Source organism: Vulpes vulpes, chromosome 8 (assembly GCF_048418805.1).
Source record: "Vulpes vulpes isolate BD-2025 chromosome 8, VulVul3, whole genome shotgun sequence".
NCBI classification, from domain to species: Eukaryota; Metazoa; Chordata; class Mammalia; order Carnivora; family Canidae; genus Vulpes; species Vulpes vulpes.
In genome coordinates, this window is record NC_132787.1 from 85,899,161 (window position 1) to 85,918,104 (window position 18,944).

The 18,944-nt window shown below is 36.4% G+C and overlaps 1 protein-coding gene across 28 annotated transcripts in view; it reads right to left on the minus strand.

Moving 5' to 3' along the window:
• Positions 1-412: 412 nt before the first annotated feature.
• Positions 413-18,944, minus strand: part of BIRC6 (baculoviral IAP repeat containing 6) — a 228,936-nt gene continuing 210,404 nt past the window's right edge. For all 28 annotated transcript variants that reach the window (XM_072767366.1, XM_072767364.1, XM_072767365.1 and 25 more), the window contains 4 exons: positions 18,008-18,085; positions 12,183-12,371; positions 7,413-7,547; positions 413-1,556 (listed from right to left, as the gene is read on the minus strand). In XM_072767366.1, the coding sequence (XP_072623467.1) occupies positions 1,377-1,556; positions 7,413-7,547; positions 12,183-12,371; positions 18,008-18,085 (582 nt within the window). In that variant the 3' untranslated portion in view covers positions 413-1,376. The remainder of the gene's footprint in view (positions 1,557-7,412; positions 7,548-12,182; positions 12,372-18,007; positions 18,086-18,944) is intronic.

The following is an 18,944-nucleotide window of genomic DNA, read 5'->3' on the forward strand; positions in this document are numbered from 1 at the left end:
TTTGTCATCCTTGGTGTATGTAGCTTACCACCCACTGCACCTAATAGTAAGTGTTTTAGAACTTTGCATTTTCTGGTCCCATGCAGTTTGTCCCCTCCTTCATCCATGCTTAGGGAGCACTGTGCCTTGTATGTCAGACAGCATCACGCTTCCTAGTTCCCCCTTTTCTTCAGAGAGCAGCTCTTTCTTCAGAATATACCTTCTCCTTCTGGTAGCTCCAGATTCAAGGTTCCCACACGCCACTTCATTTTATATAAATATTGTCAAAAATCACCTTAGCTTTTATTTTGTGATAATTGGTTTTTGAAAAATATCCTTTCCTTTCCCATGCTTAGGTCTTGAAAGAGTCCAATTCTTTGTAGAAATAGCATTTCACACCATGGCAAACTGTTTTAGAAACAAGACATACTAATACACCTAAGTCTTTATTTATTTGGCTCTAAGAAGAATTTGCATGAAAATGAGCCTATATGGCAGGTACAGAACGTACTGTAACAGCACCAGAGAGGTATCCTCTCTGCTCCACAGAGCCTCAATGTTTGAATACATACAAGTGACTTTAGTAATAAAACCAGAGTCCAGGAAAAAAGGAGCCCTTTAGGAAAAAATCAGTTTAGAGTGACTTTTCAAGTTGACCATTCCTTCTCATATATTTAAATTCAAATAACGGATACATTCACAGGCCCAAATGTTGGCATAGAATAAAATCATGTTCATTTATTTTTTCTGCATCTTAGAATTAGAAGGCATAAAATTAAATACGTTGAATGTAATAAATTCATCCATACAAGTGCAAGTCTCCAGCTATAATGCATTTTATGGCATATTTTTCATTTAAAAAATGTACCAGTAAATCAAAAAAGAGGGAGTATGTCCATTTAACTTTTATTTAAGTGTATGTAGGAGGTCTTCAGAAATCAAAGATGAGCATGAAGATATGGCCAAACATAAAATCTATCAAATTCAGTGAAAAGTTGCTGACTTTAAATAGTAGTTGTAAGAATGACCAATATATATTCTTTGTTAACAACCCCTCACTCTACAGTAAAAAAAAAAAATAAAATAAACATTCAGTAAACATTCTTTCCTAAGGTAGTTTCCCTTATATATCAGTGATTTATCCATTTCTTTGTATACACAAATTTGTTGAACATACCAATCAGTGGTTCTCACAATTGAAAAATAAAAGCACAAAAAAGTTTACACTCTTGTACAGGTAAATAAAAGATCACCTTGAATTAAACTGGATCTCCTTAAGGGCATAGTATAGTTTCAGTTTCAATAACTATTACATAATTAGTTTCTTACATACAAATATTGACATATTTGGCTTGTGCTTCAAAGCCTTTGTGTCTATGAAGTCCAGTCAACGCAGCTCATAATTTGAAGTCACTGGGGAGTTCTTTACTGCTGCTTGGTTTGACCTGATCATGCATTAGAGTCTCCTCAGCATCTGCTGGGGCACTGCACATATCCGAGGCATCATCAGCATCAGGGTCTAAGCCTTCAGGACAGGAAAGTTTTAGCAGCTCTTCCCGGAGCTGAGCAGTGTGACGCTAAATAAGGGAAAACAAGTGATATTAGAATTATAAACTCTGGCATTCTAACATAACACCATTTGAGGGAGGAACCGAGTTTAAACCAAAACCCAAAGCATCAAGCCTACAAATATTTATTGAGCACCTTCCTTATACTAGCTACTGTAAGAAGCAGTGAACAACATAGGCAAAAATCTCTAACTCCAAAATAATTGATATTGCTGAAAAGCCCAGAGTAGCATGCTCACAAACCCTACCCGTGCCCCCATCTCAATAACAGGAACAGCACTGCTAATGATTTATAAGATACCATTCATGTGTGATGTATATGCTTTTTAAATTTACTTTTAAAGATTTTATTTACTTATTTGACGGAGAGAGAGAGGGAGCACAAGCAGGGGGAGCAGCAGAGGGAGAGGAAGAAGGAGACTCCCCACCGAGGAAGGGAGCCTGATGTGGGGCTCGATCCCAGGCTGGGATCATGACTTGAGCCAAAGGCAGATGTTCAAACAACTGAACCACCCAGGTGCCCCTTATATACTTTTAAGCTAAAAGAGAGCAATCTCTTGACTTAGAATACATCCTGCCTCTGCCTAAATATTTTTGACAGAAAGTTCATAAATGAAAATAAAGGCCCAGGTGGCTCAGCGGTTTAGTGCCTCCTTCAGCCCAGGGCGTGATCCTGGAGTCCTGGGATCGAGTCCCACGTCGGGCTTCCAGCATGGAGCCTGCTTCTCCCTCTGCCTGTGTCTCCGCCTCTCTCTCTGTGTGTCTCTCATAAATAAATAAATAAATAAATAAATAAATAAATAAATAAACAAATAAATAAATAAATAAATTCTTAAAAAAAAAAAAAACCGCACCATTATTTTACTGAATGTAAACAAGTATTTATCAGGTACCAGGTCTTTTTCTTTAATTTTTTAATTTTTATTTTTTTTAAGATTTATTTATCCTTTATGATAGACATAGAGAGAGAGAGAGAGGCAGAGACACAGGCAGAGGAACAAGCAAGCTCCATGCTGGGAGTCCAACGCGGGACTCAATCCCGGGACTCCAGGATTGCGCCCTGGGCCAAAGGCAGGCACTAAACCGCTGAGCCACCCAGGGATCCCTGGTACCAGGTCTTATGTAGAACATTTGCAAATTGTTTTACACTAATTATTTCACTTAATGCTCAGAAAAAACCTTAGAAACAATTTAAACATTCTAATTTTTGTTTCAAAAGTAGGATCCACGCCCATGTACAGCCCAACACAGAGCTCAAACTCATGACCCTGAGATCAAGACCTGAGCTGAGATCAAGAGTCAGATGCTTGGGGATCCCTGGGTGGCGCAGTAGTTTGGCGCCTGCCTTTGGCCCAGGGCACGATCCTGGAAACCCGGGATCGAATCCCACATCAGGCTCCCGGTGCATGGAGCCTGCTTCTCCCTCCGCCTGTGTCTCTGCCTCTCTCTCTCTCTCTCTATGACTATCATAAATAAATTAAAAAAAAAAAAAAAAAAAGAGTCAGATGCTTAACTGACTGAGCCACCCAGGTGCCCCCCTCACCTTTTTTTCCTAATTTAAACCAGTGAAGAAGAGGATCCAGAGAGCTCACATAGTTTTGCATTCTACCACATGCTACCACTGAGATACAGACGTAGGGATGTTAACAGTTCTACAAATAATAAGTCTTGGTTTATAATTTTCTACTGGGAGAGAAATGATCTCAAATATCACACCAGGGCTTTGACAATTTGCTGTAGTCAATAGATGACTTTGAATATTAACCAACATTTACAGAACAATTTTTACGTATGAGGCACTGTGTTCAACAGTGACAATGTTAAAGCAAGAAGTAGACTAAAGATATAATCTCTGACCTCACAGAACCTAAATTTGGGTTGGATGTCTAAGACCTCTATAAAGATAAAAATAGCTACACACTTGTAGACATTTGTAAGATTTCAAAATATATTAACATGCTGGTAATTTGTTCTTTTTTTTTAAGATTTTATTTATTTATTCATGAGACAGAGAGAGAGACAGAGAGAGAGAGAGAGAGACAGAGACAGAGACAGAGACAGAGACACAGGCAGAGGGAGAAGCAGGCTTCATGCAAGGAAGCCTGATGCGGGACTTGATCCCAGGACTCCAGGATCACGCCCTGGGCTGAAGGCGGCGCTAAACCACTGAGCCACCCAGGGATCCCAACATGCTGGTAATTTGTTTCTCTACCCCAATTTCTCTTTCACTGTGGACAACAGAAGAACACATTAAGTAGGGAAGGAGAGGGAAAAATATGATGATTATAAGGGCCTAGCTGAGGTGGGATATTATGCTTTTATTGTGGAATTATTAAGCTAAGTAGCTGCTTACTCTTCTCAAGTAGCACTCAGCAGCAAAGATGTAGTTGAAATTATGTAAATTGGGACTGATTCAGGGATAGATATTTCTAGGCCAGAGTGACACAGAAATAACAGAATAAAAGAATCTGAGATATAAGCAAGACACCAAATGACATAACAAAGCCAAAGAAAGTGGACTTTTGCCACTAAGGTTTTGTGTATAAAAGAAAGGAGATATCTAAACATAGGTTTGGAGAAGACCAATTTGGTTATGGACTACAGAAACAACTAGAAGGGGGAAAACTAAGTCCAAGAAACCTGGTCAAATAGATAAAGCTGTGGGACATAAAAATAATGGGGGGGGGGGGGGGGGGGAGTTCCCAGCAGTTCCCTGAAGGCATCACTGATAAGATCTAGTACTGACCAAGTAAACTACATGAAAGAGGGGTTGAATAATATTTGAAGATTTTAAGATAGAGAAAAATGATTTAAAATTAAAAATATGGGGTGCCTAGTGGCTCAATCAGTTAGGCGTCTGACTCGATTTCGATTTCAGCTCAGGTCATGATCTCAGGGTTTCGAGATTGAGCCCTGTGTTGGGCTCTGCGCTGGCCATTGAGCCTGCTTAGGATTTTCTCTCTCCCTCTTCCATTGCCACTCCCTCTCTTAAACAAACAAATAGCTTCCACACAGCAAAAAACAACAACCAGCCAACACAACTAAAGACAGCCTACTGAATGGGAGAAGATATTTGCAAATGACATATCCAGTAAAGGGTTAGTATCCAAAATATACAAAGAACGTGTGTAACCCAATACCAAACAAATAATCTGTTTAAAAAATGGATAGAAGACAGGTACAGACATTTCTCCAAAGACATATAGATGACCAACAAACACATGAAAAGATGCTCAACATAACTCATCATCAGGAAAATTCAAATCAAAACCGCAATGAGCTATCACCTCACACTTATTAGGAGGGCTAAGATAAAAAAAGTCCAAGAAATAACAAGTGTTGGTGGGGATGTGGAGAAAAAAGAAACACTTGCACTGTTGATAGGAATGCAAACTGGTGCAGCCACTATGGAAAACTTTATGAAAGTTTCTCAAGAAATTAAAAACAGTACTACTCTATGATCAGTAATCATACTACACTGGGTATTTACCCCAAAATATGAAAACATTAAATTCGAACAGATATATACACCCTTATGTTTACTGCAGCATTCTTTACAAGAGCCAAATTAGAGAGGCAGGCCAAGTATCCACTAACAGATGAGTAGACAAAGAAGATGTGACATATATATACACGATGGAATATTATTTAGGTATAAAAAAAGAATGAAATCTTGCCATTTGCAACAACATGGATGGAGCTTGAGTACACTGCTAAGCAAAATAAGCCAGTCAGAGAAAGACAAATACCATGAGTTCAGTCATGTGTCATTTAAGAAACAAAACAAACAATGGGAAAAAAGAAGAAAGACAAAGAGAAAAGAGACTCTTAACCATAGAGAACAAACAGATGGTTACCAGAGGGGAGGTGGGTGGGGGGCTCAATGAAATAGGTGATGGGGATTAAGGAGTGTACTTGTGATGAGCATCAGGTGTTGTATGGAAGTGTTGGATCACTATATTGTACACCCAAAATTAATATAACACTATATGTTAACTACACTGTAATTAAATTGAAATAAATGAAATAAAAAAACTCATAGAAGTGAGAGTAAAATGTGGCTAGCTAGGGCATGGGGGTGAGAGAATGGGAAAGATGCTGTTTAAGTGTACAAACTTGCAACTAGTCTACAAATAGGTACTGGAGTAATGAGCAGAGCAGTGATTATAAACAATAATATATTACAATTACCAAACTTGGTAAGAGTCTATATCTTAATTGTTCCAACCAAAATAAAGAAATGATTATCATACAATGTGACAGAGGTGCTATGGCTACAATAATAATCATATTACACTATATAAAATGTATCAAGTTAATATGTTCTATATCTTAAATTTACACATTATGTTAGCTATATTTCAAGTAGCACTCAGCAGCAAAGAGATTAAAAAAAAGAGATAAAAAAAAAAGAAAAGAGATAAAAAAAAAAGAGAAGAAAACTTGACTGGAGGGAAGAGAAATTCTAATTTGAGACCTTCACTTAAGTAATAACAGAGCATCCAAGTAAAGATGCCATAATATAATTCTGAGAAATCAAAAACCAGGTAATAGTTGGAAAAGTTGTTTAAAGAGAAAATGGCTGGGGCGCCTGGATGACTCAGTGGTTGACGGTCTGCCTTTGGCTCAGGTCGAGATCCTGGGGTCCTGGGATCGAGTCCCACATCAGGCCTCCTGCACAAAGCCTGTTTCTCCCTCTATCTCTCTGTATCTTTCATGAATAAATAAATTTTAAAAAGAGAGAGAAAGAGACAGAGAAAAATGGCTTTTGGGGCACCTGGAGAAGCATGTAACTCCTGAACTCAGGGTTCTGAGCTCAAACCCTGTGTTGCATGTGCAGACTGCTTAAAAAAAATAAAATCTTAAAAAAAAAAAAAAAGAGCGAATGGCCTTTAAAGCAAAGAGCTAGACTTATCATGGTGACTTTGTAACATATATAAATGTGGAATCACTAGGTTATATACCTGAAGCAAACATAAAAATTTTATGTCAACTACACTTAAAAAAAAAGAAAGACACTAAATGGCCAAAGTTAAGGGTACAGATACAACTGAGAGAGAAAGAGAATAAAATGGCCCTGAGGGCCAAAATGTAATCCATCAGGTATATAATCATTTAGAAGGGGGAAGAAAAAATACACTAAAAGAATTGAAGAGCATGAGAAAAGGAGGAACCAGAGCACTCTACAAATGAAAACTGGTAGAAAAGACAAACATTTAGATCAGTGAAATGAGAGCTTTTTAAAAAAATTATTAAAAAATATTTTTTTTAAACTTAAAAAAAAAGTAAACTTGAAGCTCCAACTCACAACCCTGAAATCAAGGGTCACATCCTCTTCTAGTGAGCCACCCAGGTTCCCCAAGTGAGTATTTTCATAGATAGACAGACAGTGTTATACAAGCTTAAACTCAAGTAATCTAAGGCAAGGCAGGCTTCCATAAAATGAAACTTAAACTGCAACTGAATGGCAGTTAAGTTCACAGAAGAGGTAAAGTGACGGTAAAGTCCTGCAGGGGAGAGATGGGAACAGAGAGGGGAGCCAGAGTCATTGGTGTGGAGAACTGGTGGTGGGGACCTTGGGTAGATTGAAAAGTAAACTGCAAAAGAGAAAAGGGAAAAGAACAAAAACTCATTCACAGAGCACACGTTGTTGTCAACATCCTTTTCAGGAAGTGTCAACTCGCTGTCAAATTTAATCTATCTTTTCTACAGACTTTTGGTAGTAATTTAGGCCTCTGAACTTAAAATAAATGTTTCTTTGAATCCTTCTGATTCCTTTACCGCTGGTGACTACGGCTCTACCAATGAATATAGGACTCTTTGACCAAAGCCGCCAAGGGGCTCCTGTTAGGAAGGCTCACTCACCTTGAGAGCTGCTGCATGGTGGGACATAGTTCTGCCTACCCGCTTATCACTGCTGTACTGCTGGATATCTGCAATCCACTCCTCACACTGTGCCATGATCTCAACTCTCTTCAAGTAAAAATGTTTGTGTATAACCTTCAGAATAAAACAACCAAGGGAACAAAATGTGTTCAGGTCAGAATTTAGAAGACAAAATAAGTGGCATTACAAAGAAATGAAATTTAAAAGACTATTGCAATCATTTTGTCTCCACAAAACTCAATTTAGTGAATTTTACATTAACAAGGAAGAATCAGGCTAATGATATCAGAAGACATGTGTTGAAATGCCCAGATCTACAGCAACCAGACATTCAAACAGCTAATCATATCACAGAGAGGATAAAGACATATATAATGCAATACCAAGGTAAGCACTGTAAATAAATAGCCAGGAGAAAATAATTAGGAAAGTACCGACAACAGAAAAACTGTCAAATTTTCTACCTTTAAAACAGAACTCTACAAAAATACCTAAATAAAGACATTACAAATGTCAAAGATATTGATACAGAAATAAGAACAGAGCCATAAAAAAAGGCACTGTTATTACTTTATTAATTTTATCTTCTGGTTAATTTATAGTTAAGATTGTATTTTATAAATAGGGTATTTATTTGAGAGAGGGAATAAGTGTGGATTGTATTTTATAAAGTTAACTTGTCTTGTTTATTTATTTGAGGGAGAGAGCAAGCTTGCATGCAAGTGGATGTTTGTGGGGGATGGGGGAGGTGTCGAGGGAGAAGGGGAGAGAGAGAATTTTAAGCAGGCTCCAGGCTCAGTGTATAGCCCCACATGGGACTGTATCTCACAACCCTGAGATGGAAACCAAGAGTTAGAGACTTAAATGACCGAGCCACCCAGGCACTCCAAAGTTAACCTTCCTTGTAGTCATGGTGGTTTGCATATGGAATTTTTAAAAATTCTCTTGGAAAAGTCAGAATTTCTTCCTGTGTAATAAGCAGTAGGAGTCTACTGACAAATTTAAGTAAGAAATTAGACCAATTTGGAAATATTGTAACAGTTAAAAAATACTATTCTGGGGGTGCCTGGGTGGCTCAGTCCATTAAGCATCTACTTTTAACTCAGGTTGTGATCTCAGGGTCCTGGGATGGAGCTTCGCATCAGGCTCCCTACTCAGCAGGGAGCCTGCTTCTCCCTCTCCCTCTCCCTCTGCCACTCCCCTTGCTTGTGCTCTTTCTCTTGTTCTTTCAAATAAATGAAATCTTTTTTTTTAAATGTTTTATTTATTTATTCATGAGAGACACACGGAGAGAGGCAGAGACATAGGCAGAGGGAGGAGAAACAGGCTCCATGCAGGCAGCCCGATGTGGGACTTGATCCTGGGTCTCCAGGACCATGCCCTGAGCGAAAAGCAGACATTCAACCACTGAGCCACCCAGGCATCCCTAAATAAATGAAATCTTTAAAAAAAAATACTATTCTATATCCTAGGTGAACCATTATATTCCAAGAAGCTTATCTTCCCTAAAAATGGGCAGTAATACCTACAAAGTATTATTAGGAAAAATTGGGAAGGGATGTAAAACAGCAGTAAGGTCCTATTATTACATTTAACAATTGCCGCATTTGATGCCTATGGGGACACAAAAGTAAGGCATAACCTGACACGAAGAACCACAACAACCACAGAACCAGATAGGTGAGCACACCAAAAAAGATAGTTAAAAAAGTATGGAATTGTTGAATCACTATATTGGACACCTGAAACTATTAACACTGTATGTTAACTATACTAGAATTAAAATGAAATGAAATAAGATAAAGAAAAAACAAAGAAAAGCAAAAACAAGACCAAAAACCCCCTGGGAATTCAGGGTCACATGTGATTGGGAAAATCAGGAAAGCATTCATGACAGGGGTGCCCCTTGAGAGCTAGGTGAGCTAGGTTCTAAGGAAGAAAAATGATGGCTTCAAATTATACTTATCTGCTTTTTATAAAAGTCACCCCCCAACTGTGAGTTCCTTATGTTAACAGTTTTTCTTCCAGAAAAAAATGTTTATGTATGAACCAACAAATTATACATCAACTGAGTATAAATACTTACATGCTTATTTCAATACATTTTAAAAGTGAAGTTCAACATATACAGAAAAGTACACAAATCACATGTACAATTGGATGCATTTTCCAGTGCACACCAATGTAATCTCTACTCAGATGAGAAACAGAACATTATCAAGTATGCCAGAAGTCCCCTTTGTGCCACCTCTCATCGATAATTCTCATCCATAGGTATACACTACCCTAACTTCTTATTTTTCTTTAAAAAAATTTTTTTTGAAGGTGTGGGGGGAGAGGGAGAGAGAGAGAGAGAGAGAGAATCTCAAGCAGACTCCCCACTGAGCACGGGGCCTGACTCAGGGCTTGGTCTCACAATGCTGAGATTATGATGACCTGAGTTGAAATCAAGATTTGGATGCTTAACTGACTGAGTCACCCAGGTGTCTCTCTATTCTGACTTCTTTAAGCATGTTAGTTCACTCATTTCTGAACTTTTTATAAAAAGAATCATGAAAATGAAAATTACTCTTTTATGCCTGGCTTCTTATACTTATGCCTCTTATGTCTGTTGATTTTGTTGATAGGCAGGTGAACGGTTTCTAGTTTTTTTTTTTTTTTGGTTTCTAGTTTTTGACAGTTACGAATAATGTTATGAACATTCTCTATACTCAATATGTACCAAATTTCTATGAAGCACATACCAAGTAGTGGAACTGCTAGTCATTCAGCATATATTCAGCTGATCAGATCCTGCCAAAAGAGTTTTCCAAAGAGGCTATACTGATTTATATTCCTGTCAGAAGTGCGTCAGAGTTCCAGTTGCTGCACATCCTAACATCCAGTACCAAAAGCCTTTAAATTCCTAGAATACTGAAGAATAAGAAGACAGGGGCTAGACAAGGTAGGGCTTTGTAGGCCATGGTAAGGACTTTGGGTTTTTTTCTTCATATAATGGTAAGTCAGTGGAGTGAGATGATGAGATTATGTGTGGAGAATCTCTGTAGAGGGACAAAACTGGAAGCAGGAAAACCAGTGAGGAAACTACTTTAACGGTCCAAGTAAGAGGTAATGGTGGCTTGAAATAGGTCAGTCATGGTAAAGATGGTTTTAACCACCGGTTTTGATTATGTTTTGAAGAGTGGAGCCCAACAGGATTTGTCATCACACTGAATGTGTTATGTTAGGAAAAGAATCAAGTCACAGGTGGTAAAAGTTTAGGGCTTAAATGATGGTGCTTTTACTGAGAGAGAGAAGGAAGGAAGAATCAAGAGTCCAGTTTTGGGATGCCTGGGTGGCTCAGCAGTTGAGCACCTGCCTTATGCCCAGGGCCTGATCCTGGAGTCCTGGGATCGAGTCCCACACAGGGCTCTCTGTATAGAGCCTGCTTCTCTCTTTTCCTATATCTATCGCTGCCTCTCTTTTGGTCTCTCTTATGAATAAATAAATAAAATCTTAAAAAAAAAAAAAAAAGAGTCCGGTTTTAGTGTTAAAATAACTTTAGTACAATCTAGTAGACTTATCAAGTAGTTTATATATCTGGATTCACTCTTTGAATCTTAAGGCTAAAAGAAGGTCAGTTTCTGCCCTTGAAAAACTTATATTCTCCTTTCATAGCATGAATTTCTTCAGTGCGCTTGAGTTCTGAGTACCTTAGCGTAGTGCCTAAGAACAGCTGACATTCAATATAGGTGCAAAATGAATTACTTAAAATAAGTAACTCAAGCTTGAAAAGGGGCAGAATACACTTCAGAGCACAAAGAAATACTTGTTTGTATTTCCAGTAATATGAAGAAAAGTGATTTCCCATGGCATTTCAAGGTAAATTTCAAGCCTTTGTGAAAATAAAAACCCAACTTTATCATTCAAAGTGTGAATTCATTTAGTAATAACAAAAATGAAAGAAAAAATGATCTTTTTGCATTCTTTCAAAGTATACTCATCATTGCTATTTGATAAGGAGGATTTCAGGTACAATGCTACACAGTAGCCACACATAACTGCTTAGTTAGCTTAAAAATCAATTTGCTGGCAGATAACATGCCAATTTTTCCTCTAAAATGTTGAGTGTCTAGTACAATTTAAGAAACTGATGATGAAGAGAAGCAATTTTTAAAAAGAAACATGTTTCACAATACAGTTAAAGTAAGATGTGATAAAGTAGTTTGATACCACGGATGAAGAATACAATCATATTTTAGAAAGACTGCGGAGAGACAACTAACCACAGGAACAGTCCCTTTTCAGGATGTGGTGAAATAAAAAGTACTTGTGAATATGAAGACAGGTTTCAGAAACTTACTAAGCCCAACTTTATCCTAAAGGAAAGAAGATGTCTTTTCGATATTCACACATGGATATTAGTTTAAGGGAAAAATTTCTATTTGCAAGACAAATGTAGAAAGTACCTTGACCTCTAATAAAAAAGAGTTATTTTTATGAGGACTATTTTAATAAGATAGACAGTTTGTTAGTAGAATGCTAACTGTTAAAAATAAGAAATTTAAAAATTGTCCCCAAATATAGTCAGATGCCTTTTAGGAAGTAGGGGGTTTTAAAATTCGCTTCTATTTATATTACTTATCTTTTATGATTAAAAAGTATAGTTTAGTATACCACAGATTGTCTAAATATAGTCAAGTACAATACTAACAAACTATATTCTATAATGCCTTTAATAAAATGTTTCATTAATTTTATTGAACATACCTCTTTAAAGCATGGTGAAGGGTTTCTGATTTGTTCTAGCATTGCCCACTTAACCGTTGCTTGTCTAATGTTTCCATCGTATTCTCGAGAACTCTGTGTGCCACTGGGAGTGCCTCTAGACCGTTCATATCCTGGTTCATTAAAATAAGGCTCAGCTACTAATATAAGGGACTGAACAGACACCAACACCTGAGGAACAAAGAAATAAAGACAAGCTATAATGGGACATTTTTATTACTAGGAAACCGTATCTTTTAATATGTTCTCCATATATTTTTATCACCATAAAATGGGTGTTAATCATTAGGACACTGAAATACTGTATTATTAAAAGTAAAATTAAAATAGGTACAGTAGACTCATATAGTATTTGTATATTTTATGTTCTTGAATCCTTGAAAAAAATAAAATAAAGATATTTCTTGAAACTGCTTAAAAAAACCCCATTTGTTTATAAACATCCTCCACCAATTTAAATATTATTGTGCTTGCACTGCCCTGATTCTCAAAAAGCAGAATGCTAACCATGCACTCTTAATACTCACTTGTAAGAAAAAAACTAGGCATGAGGCAATCTTTATTTTTACTCCAAGGAAAATACTTTTTAAAAGGTATCTCGTATTTGCCTTTTTTTAAAAAAAAAGATTTATTTATTTATTTTAGAGAGACATTACAAGTGTGAGGGGCCAAGGGAGAGGGAGAGAGAATCTCAAGCTGACTGCACTGAGTGTAGAGTCCAATGTGGGGTTTGATCTTACAACGCTGAGATCATGGAACTGAACTGAAATGAAGATTCAGCTGCTTAGCCAACTGCTCCACTCAGGTGCTCGTGCATTTTAAAACATATACCACTTTGGAAGTACACAAATGCCTCTTTATTTATTTATTTTTTTTTTCAGTGAACTCAACAATATAGGAGTCATAATATTTACTTTATGGAATTTTCTGGAGCAGTGGATTATCTGACTTGTTCGGTCATTTTATTTCATGGCACACTTTACTGTAGCCATAAACTGTAGCCATATGAAAAAACAGTACATTAATAAATCCCTGAAAAGAAAAAATTTCTCTTTTTTAAAAGGACTTGATTTTTAATATTAAAAGTTATCTAGCTCTGAGAGCAATGTATAATATGTAAGTCAGAGACCACAGTAGACAGAATAACTTAACCCTTCACAACTTTTTTCGGTCATCTGTAAAATGAAGATAGCACCTACATAAAAACTGGCTGTGAGAATTAAATAAACTTTTGTGGCAGCAAAGTAGTAGTGCTCACTAAATAAATTTAATTAATACACAGTAGCTACTCTTTCTTTCAGTAAAAATCAAACCATGCATCCAGAAGACAGTAAAATACAAAACAAAATTATTTCTACTCTGAAAATAAAAGTCTTTTCACCCTATGTAACAGATGCCTGCAAAAAAGCGGTCAGCATGAGTTCCATTTTGATCAACAAAACTTAAAAGTACTACCTGGATCAAACAAAAAAATACTGTTTATCATAGCTACATCTGCCTAAAATGTTTTCTCAGAACATGAACTGACGTTGAATTAGTAATTAACTGGAAAACATTTACTACATAACATAGTATATTGTATATATAGCTATACTTAAGTTAATAATAAACAGTTATATTTTCATTCTGTAATGGAGGGTCACTAACTCCTAGTCAATCCTCTGATCCTTTAACAAAGTCATGAGTTATAGACCTTTATTCATGGGCTAAATTTACAGTCCCTCTCCTCTTTAGTTTTATATTAGCATCCACAAAAGTGCAAGAAGTTTCCATTGTAATTAGTTCAGAACTGACCAAATAAAAAACCATGTATCAGCTTCCTTTTACTATCTGTGTCAAAACAAAAAAATTCACCCTGTTGTGTGGTCTTCTACCAGGCCATTTAAGTAGTCAGCAGTAAGTCTCCTACAATTTTTTTTTTTTTTTTATGATAGTCACAGAGAGAGAGAGAGAGAGGCAGAGACACAGGCAGAGGGAGAAGCAGGCTCCATGCACCGGGAGCCCGATGTGGGATTCGATCCCGGGTCTCCAGGATCGCGCCCTGGGCCAAAGGCAGGCGCCAAACCGCTGCGCCACCCAGGGATCCCCAAGTCTCCTACAATTTTATATATTAATTTGGTCACTATACTCCTACCACTATCCATTCTTGTGACTTATTCTTTAGAATATACACTGATTTTCTATATGTCTCCCTCTGCCCCACATCGTTTAAGAGTTATTAAACTTTTGATTTCCTGTATTTTCATGTTGCATCTAAAATTTTATTATAGATATTTCAAGCATAGGAAAGTAGAGTTTATAATCCAAAATATTAACTTGCAACAAGAAATTACATTTTAAGAAATAATAACATCTCTGGTGTAAAAGAAACAATTAGTAAAATGCTTTTAGCCTTTTAAAATAGTTAAGTACCTGCCTCTGGAAAACTATGCTGATAATGAGGAGGACTATAAAACAGTGAATGGGGATCCCTGGGTGGCGCAGTGGTTTGGCGCCTGCCTTTGGTCCAGGGCGCGATCCTGGAGACCCGGGATCAAATCCCACGTCAGGCTCCCGGTGCATGGAGCCTGCTTCTCCCTCTGCCTGTGTCTCTGCCTCTCTCTCTCTCTCTCTGTGTGACTATCATAGATAAATAAAAAATTAAAAAAAAAAGAACTTTAAAAAAAAATAAAACAAAAATAAAACAGTGAATGATTTCCATAACTTTCCATTTTAAGAAAAAAAAGATATAAAATATATATAAAAACATGAATATATGTATATAATATAAATATGACTTTTGATTTTAAATTGTGCTAATAGTTAAGACTATTATTACTATGTTACTGCTGGATATAAGACCTATGGCCTAAGAATACAATATGTGATATTTTTATACAAATAACCATGATTCTTTAAGAATCTCACTACAGAGAAACCAAGCAATTCTATTAAAGCTTGCCACTGTTCAAAATAGTTTGGAGTTGTTTTAAATTATATATAACCTTCAAAAAATTTCTGTGGAATACTTTCATTCTGGCAAAAGTGCTTTTATTTATTTTTTTTTTTAAGGATTTTATTTTATTTATTCATGAGAGACAGAGAGAGAGAGAGAGAGAGAGAGAGAGAGAGAGGCAGAGACACAGGCAGAAGGAGAAGCAGGCTCCATGTAGGAAGTCTGACATGGGACTCGATCCTGGGTCTCCAGCATCGCACCCTGGGGTGAAGGCAGTGCTAAAACACTGAGCCACCCGGGCTGCCCTAAAGTGCTTTTATCCTTTGTGCCCATGTGATAAATAAAAATTTGGCAAAACAACAGTGGCACCCAAAATCTAACCAAGAAGAAATTAAATAATTTTCCCTGAGCCTCTCTAGTCTGCCCCTGTAGAAAGTATCCAACAGAGGATAAAGAGCAATGTGTTCCTGCCTACATGCATGTTTCTTGTATAATGTTAATAAAACCTCACAAAAGATTAATATTTCTAAAGAATACAGATGCAAAAATCCTCAGTATATATATCCAGTAACATATAAAAAGAATTATATGCCAAGAGACCAAGTGGATTTATCCCAGAATGCAAGGTCCAAAAATTAATATAATACATTGTATTAATAAACTAAAGAAACAAAAATAGTAGAATCATTTCAACAGATGCAGAGAAAGCATCTGACGAAATCTAACATCCATTCATAATAAAAATACTCAACAAACCAGGAGTAAAGAGGTATGTGCTCCACATGAAGAGAATTTGTGAAAAACTCACAGATAATATGATCTCAATGGAGAAAGACTGAAAGTCTTCCCCCTAAGATCTGGAGGAAGACAAGGCTATTCACTTTTGCCACAGAAAAGAGAGCGCCTACTTGCTCCTGCCCAAGTCAATTTGCAACAGATCTGAAAACCTAGATTCAGGAAACTATCTAAAATAAAGAGAATATCATATAGTTGCTGTATAATTTATAAAACTAAAAAAATTACAAGTAAAATATTTAGTCAATAATAGAGTCACAGTTCAATTAGAGTATATGAACTCAAAAGATTATTAATAGCAATTAGAAATTATAAAAATACAACTCGGAAAAATGGATATGCTCTGATATTAAGTGAACAGAAGTGTACGAATGATATATCTACTATGTTAATTCTCGCTCTGTGAACTATATATATGACAAGAAAACCCCTAAAAGAAATGTATAGAAAGGATAATTTTTATGTATGGGTACTTAAGTTTCCAAACTTGTAAGATTTATACCCTTGAGCTTAAGTTACTTTATTTGACAAGATTTTCTGTATATATTAGGTATACAGGCAATATAAAAGCAAAATCAAATCAAATTTTAAAACTAAGAAACCTTGAAAATTAATTATAAATTTATTTTAAAAATTATATAAATTCAACAAAAACTTTAATTCTCAGCTAACTCTAATTTACTTCATGAAAAACAGAATATCTCTGAATTTCCTTTTGTAGTAAAACTCATCAGAAGCTTAGTCTGACAAGAGTAATTAATACACATAAAAATATTTCAAAGTTTTTGGACTAGAATCAAATAATCATTTCTAAAATGTAGTAGTAGTTACTTGGGAGGAATATTCTAGTAACTGTAAGAAAACAGTTCTCTGCATGAATCATGTAACTTCTTTTTTCTTGGTCTAGACATTAACAAAAAGGGAAAAATTATTGGTACTATTTTCTTAGTTCATGAGGATGCTGCAAAGCCTTTTCAGAAAACCAAAAAAGTGACATCCGAATTATCTTTCTATCTTTCTTTTTTTCTTTTCTTTTTTTTCTTTCTTTCTTCTTTCTTTTTCCTTCCTTCCTTCCTTCCTTCCTTCCTTCCTTCCTTCCTTCCTCCCTCCCTCCCTCCCTCCCTCCCTCCCTCCTTTCCTTCCTTTCATGTATGTATTTATTTATTTGCCAGAGAGAGAGAGAATGCACACACAAGCAAGAGCAGCAGGCAGGGGGAGAGAGAGAAGCAGACCCCCTGTAGAGGCGGAAGCCCAATGCAGGACTCGATCCAGGGACCGTGGGATCACGACCTGAGTTGAAGGCCTAACTGACTGAGCCACCCAGGCACCCCTTAAACACTAAACTTTAACTGTGAGTTTGAACTACTATGAGCAATAATGATTTATTTCTGCTTCCTCAATAAACAAGGAAAAAAGTTAATTCATATTATTAACATGCTTACCTATCCCTTTGCTGAGACTCTGAATTAAGTTAAAGCATCAACAAAAAGCATTCGATGGGATATTATATAACATATTATGTGCTTAAGTGGTATGTGGAAATTAATTTCCAAAATTTAAGACTATGAAATGTGTGTGTCAAATGCTCTGCAAAATAAGAACTACAAATCCCAAGTTTTATGACTTTTAGGACAGTGCTTCAGAGCCTCAGATGAGTCCCATTATTAGCGAGATTACAGAAAAATCATATTACGTGTAGAAGAAAATGTATTACTAGTAGTTTATTAAATTCTACTCACATGAGTTGAAGCCCGGTAGTGACTGGGAGATAGGAGAAAATTATCAGTCTTACGTTATCTTTTTGCACCATAGCATAAGGGCAACTTAGGAATTTTTAAAATATTTATTTATTTATTTATTTGGATTTTTTTTAAACATAATTTTGAAAAAGTGCAACTTTCATCTTATGTCTTAAGATTCTAAATTTCAGACGAGACTCCACTGTATTAACTGCTCACCTATAAGCTATTCACAATAGCTTTTTGGTTACTATGTTTATTCTTGGTCACCAAAATAAATTTTTAAAAACATAGATAGTTCTTTATTTTTTAAGTAAAACTCAGAGAAATGTGTTTACTTGCAAAAAGCTTGAGGTCTGAGGATTCCACTTCTCTTCTGGTCTTCCATGCCACGTATTTAAGATACTTAAACACACCTGAGGAAGAAGAGAAGAAAGCATAAACAGAACTGAGTGCTTTTTAAAAGCAAACTGTTGCAACTAGAAGCAAAAATGAAATGCTATCACATCAGAGTATCTGTTTTATGTACCCAAACAAAACACTAAGAGTCAATAAGAACAAGTTGGCATCTTCAGATGTGATCCAAGATCTGTATGGCAATATAATTCCTTCGTAATGAAAAATGAATCAGTAACTATTACATGTTAATACAAAGAATGTATTTTTTAATGAAAACTCTTTGCCAAACCAAAAAAAAGTTTCAGGAGGAAAAGTAGTACCATTTTACATTAAAAAGACTGCCCTTGGGGCACCTGGGTGACTCAGTCCATTAAGCGTCTGCCTTGGACTCAGGTCATAATATCAGGGTCCTGGGATGGAGCCTTAAGTCAAGCTCCCTGCTCAGTGGGGAGTCTGGTTCTCCCTCTGCCCATCCCTGCAGCTTGTGCCCTCTCTCCCTCTCTCTCTCAAATAAATAAATAAAATCTTAAAAAAAATCTCTCTCAAAATTTTTTAAGTTTTGAAAATGGATATGGCTTAATGGAAGAAATCTTCATTTCCCTATCTGCCTCTATATTCAATTGTTACAACATATTGTTTTGGTTGAAGTATACAGATAAAACCTAGCTTCACATAAACATGAAGTTGGAAGGAGAGGACCCCATCAGCCTCCTGAAAAGCCCTTGAGGATCTTCTGGGTTCCTCAGAACAAACTTTACAACCCAGATAGATAGATACTTGTTCACTCAGCAAGAATGAACTCAAACTATCTGCCAAAGAGAGGTCAAGAGGTCATTCTGGAAAAAACAGAACTGGGGACATTTTATCTATATTTGT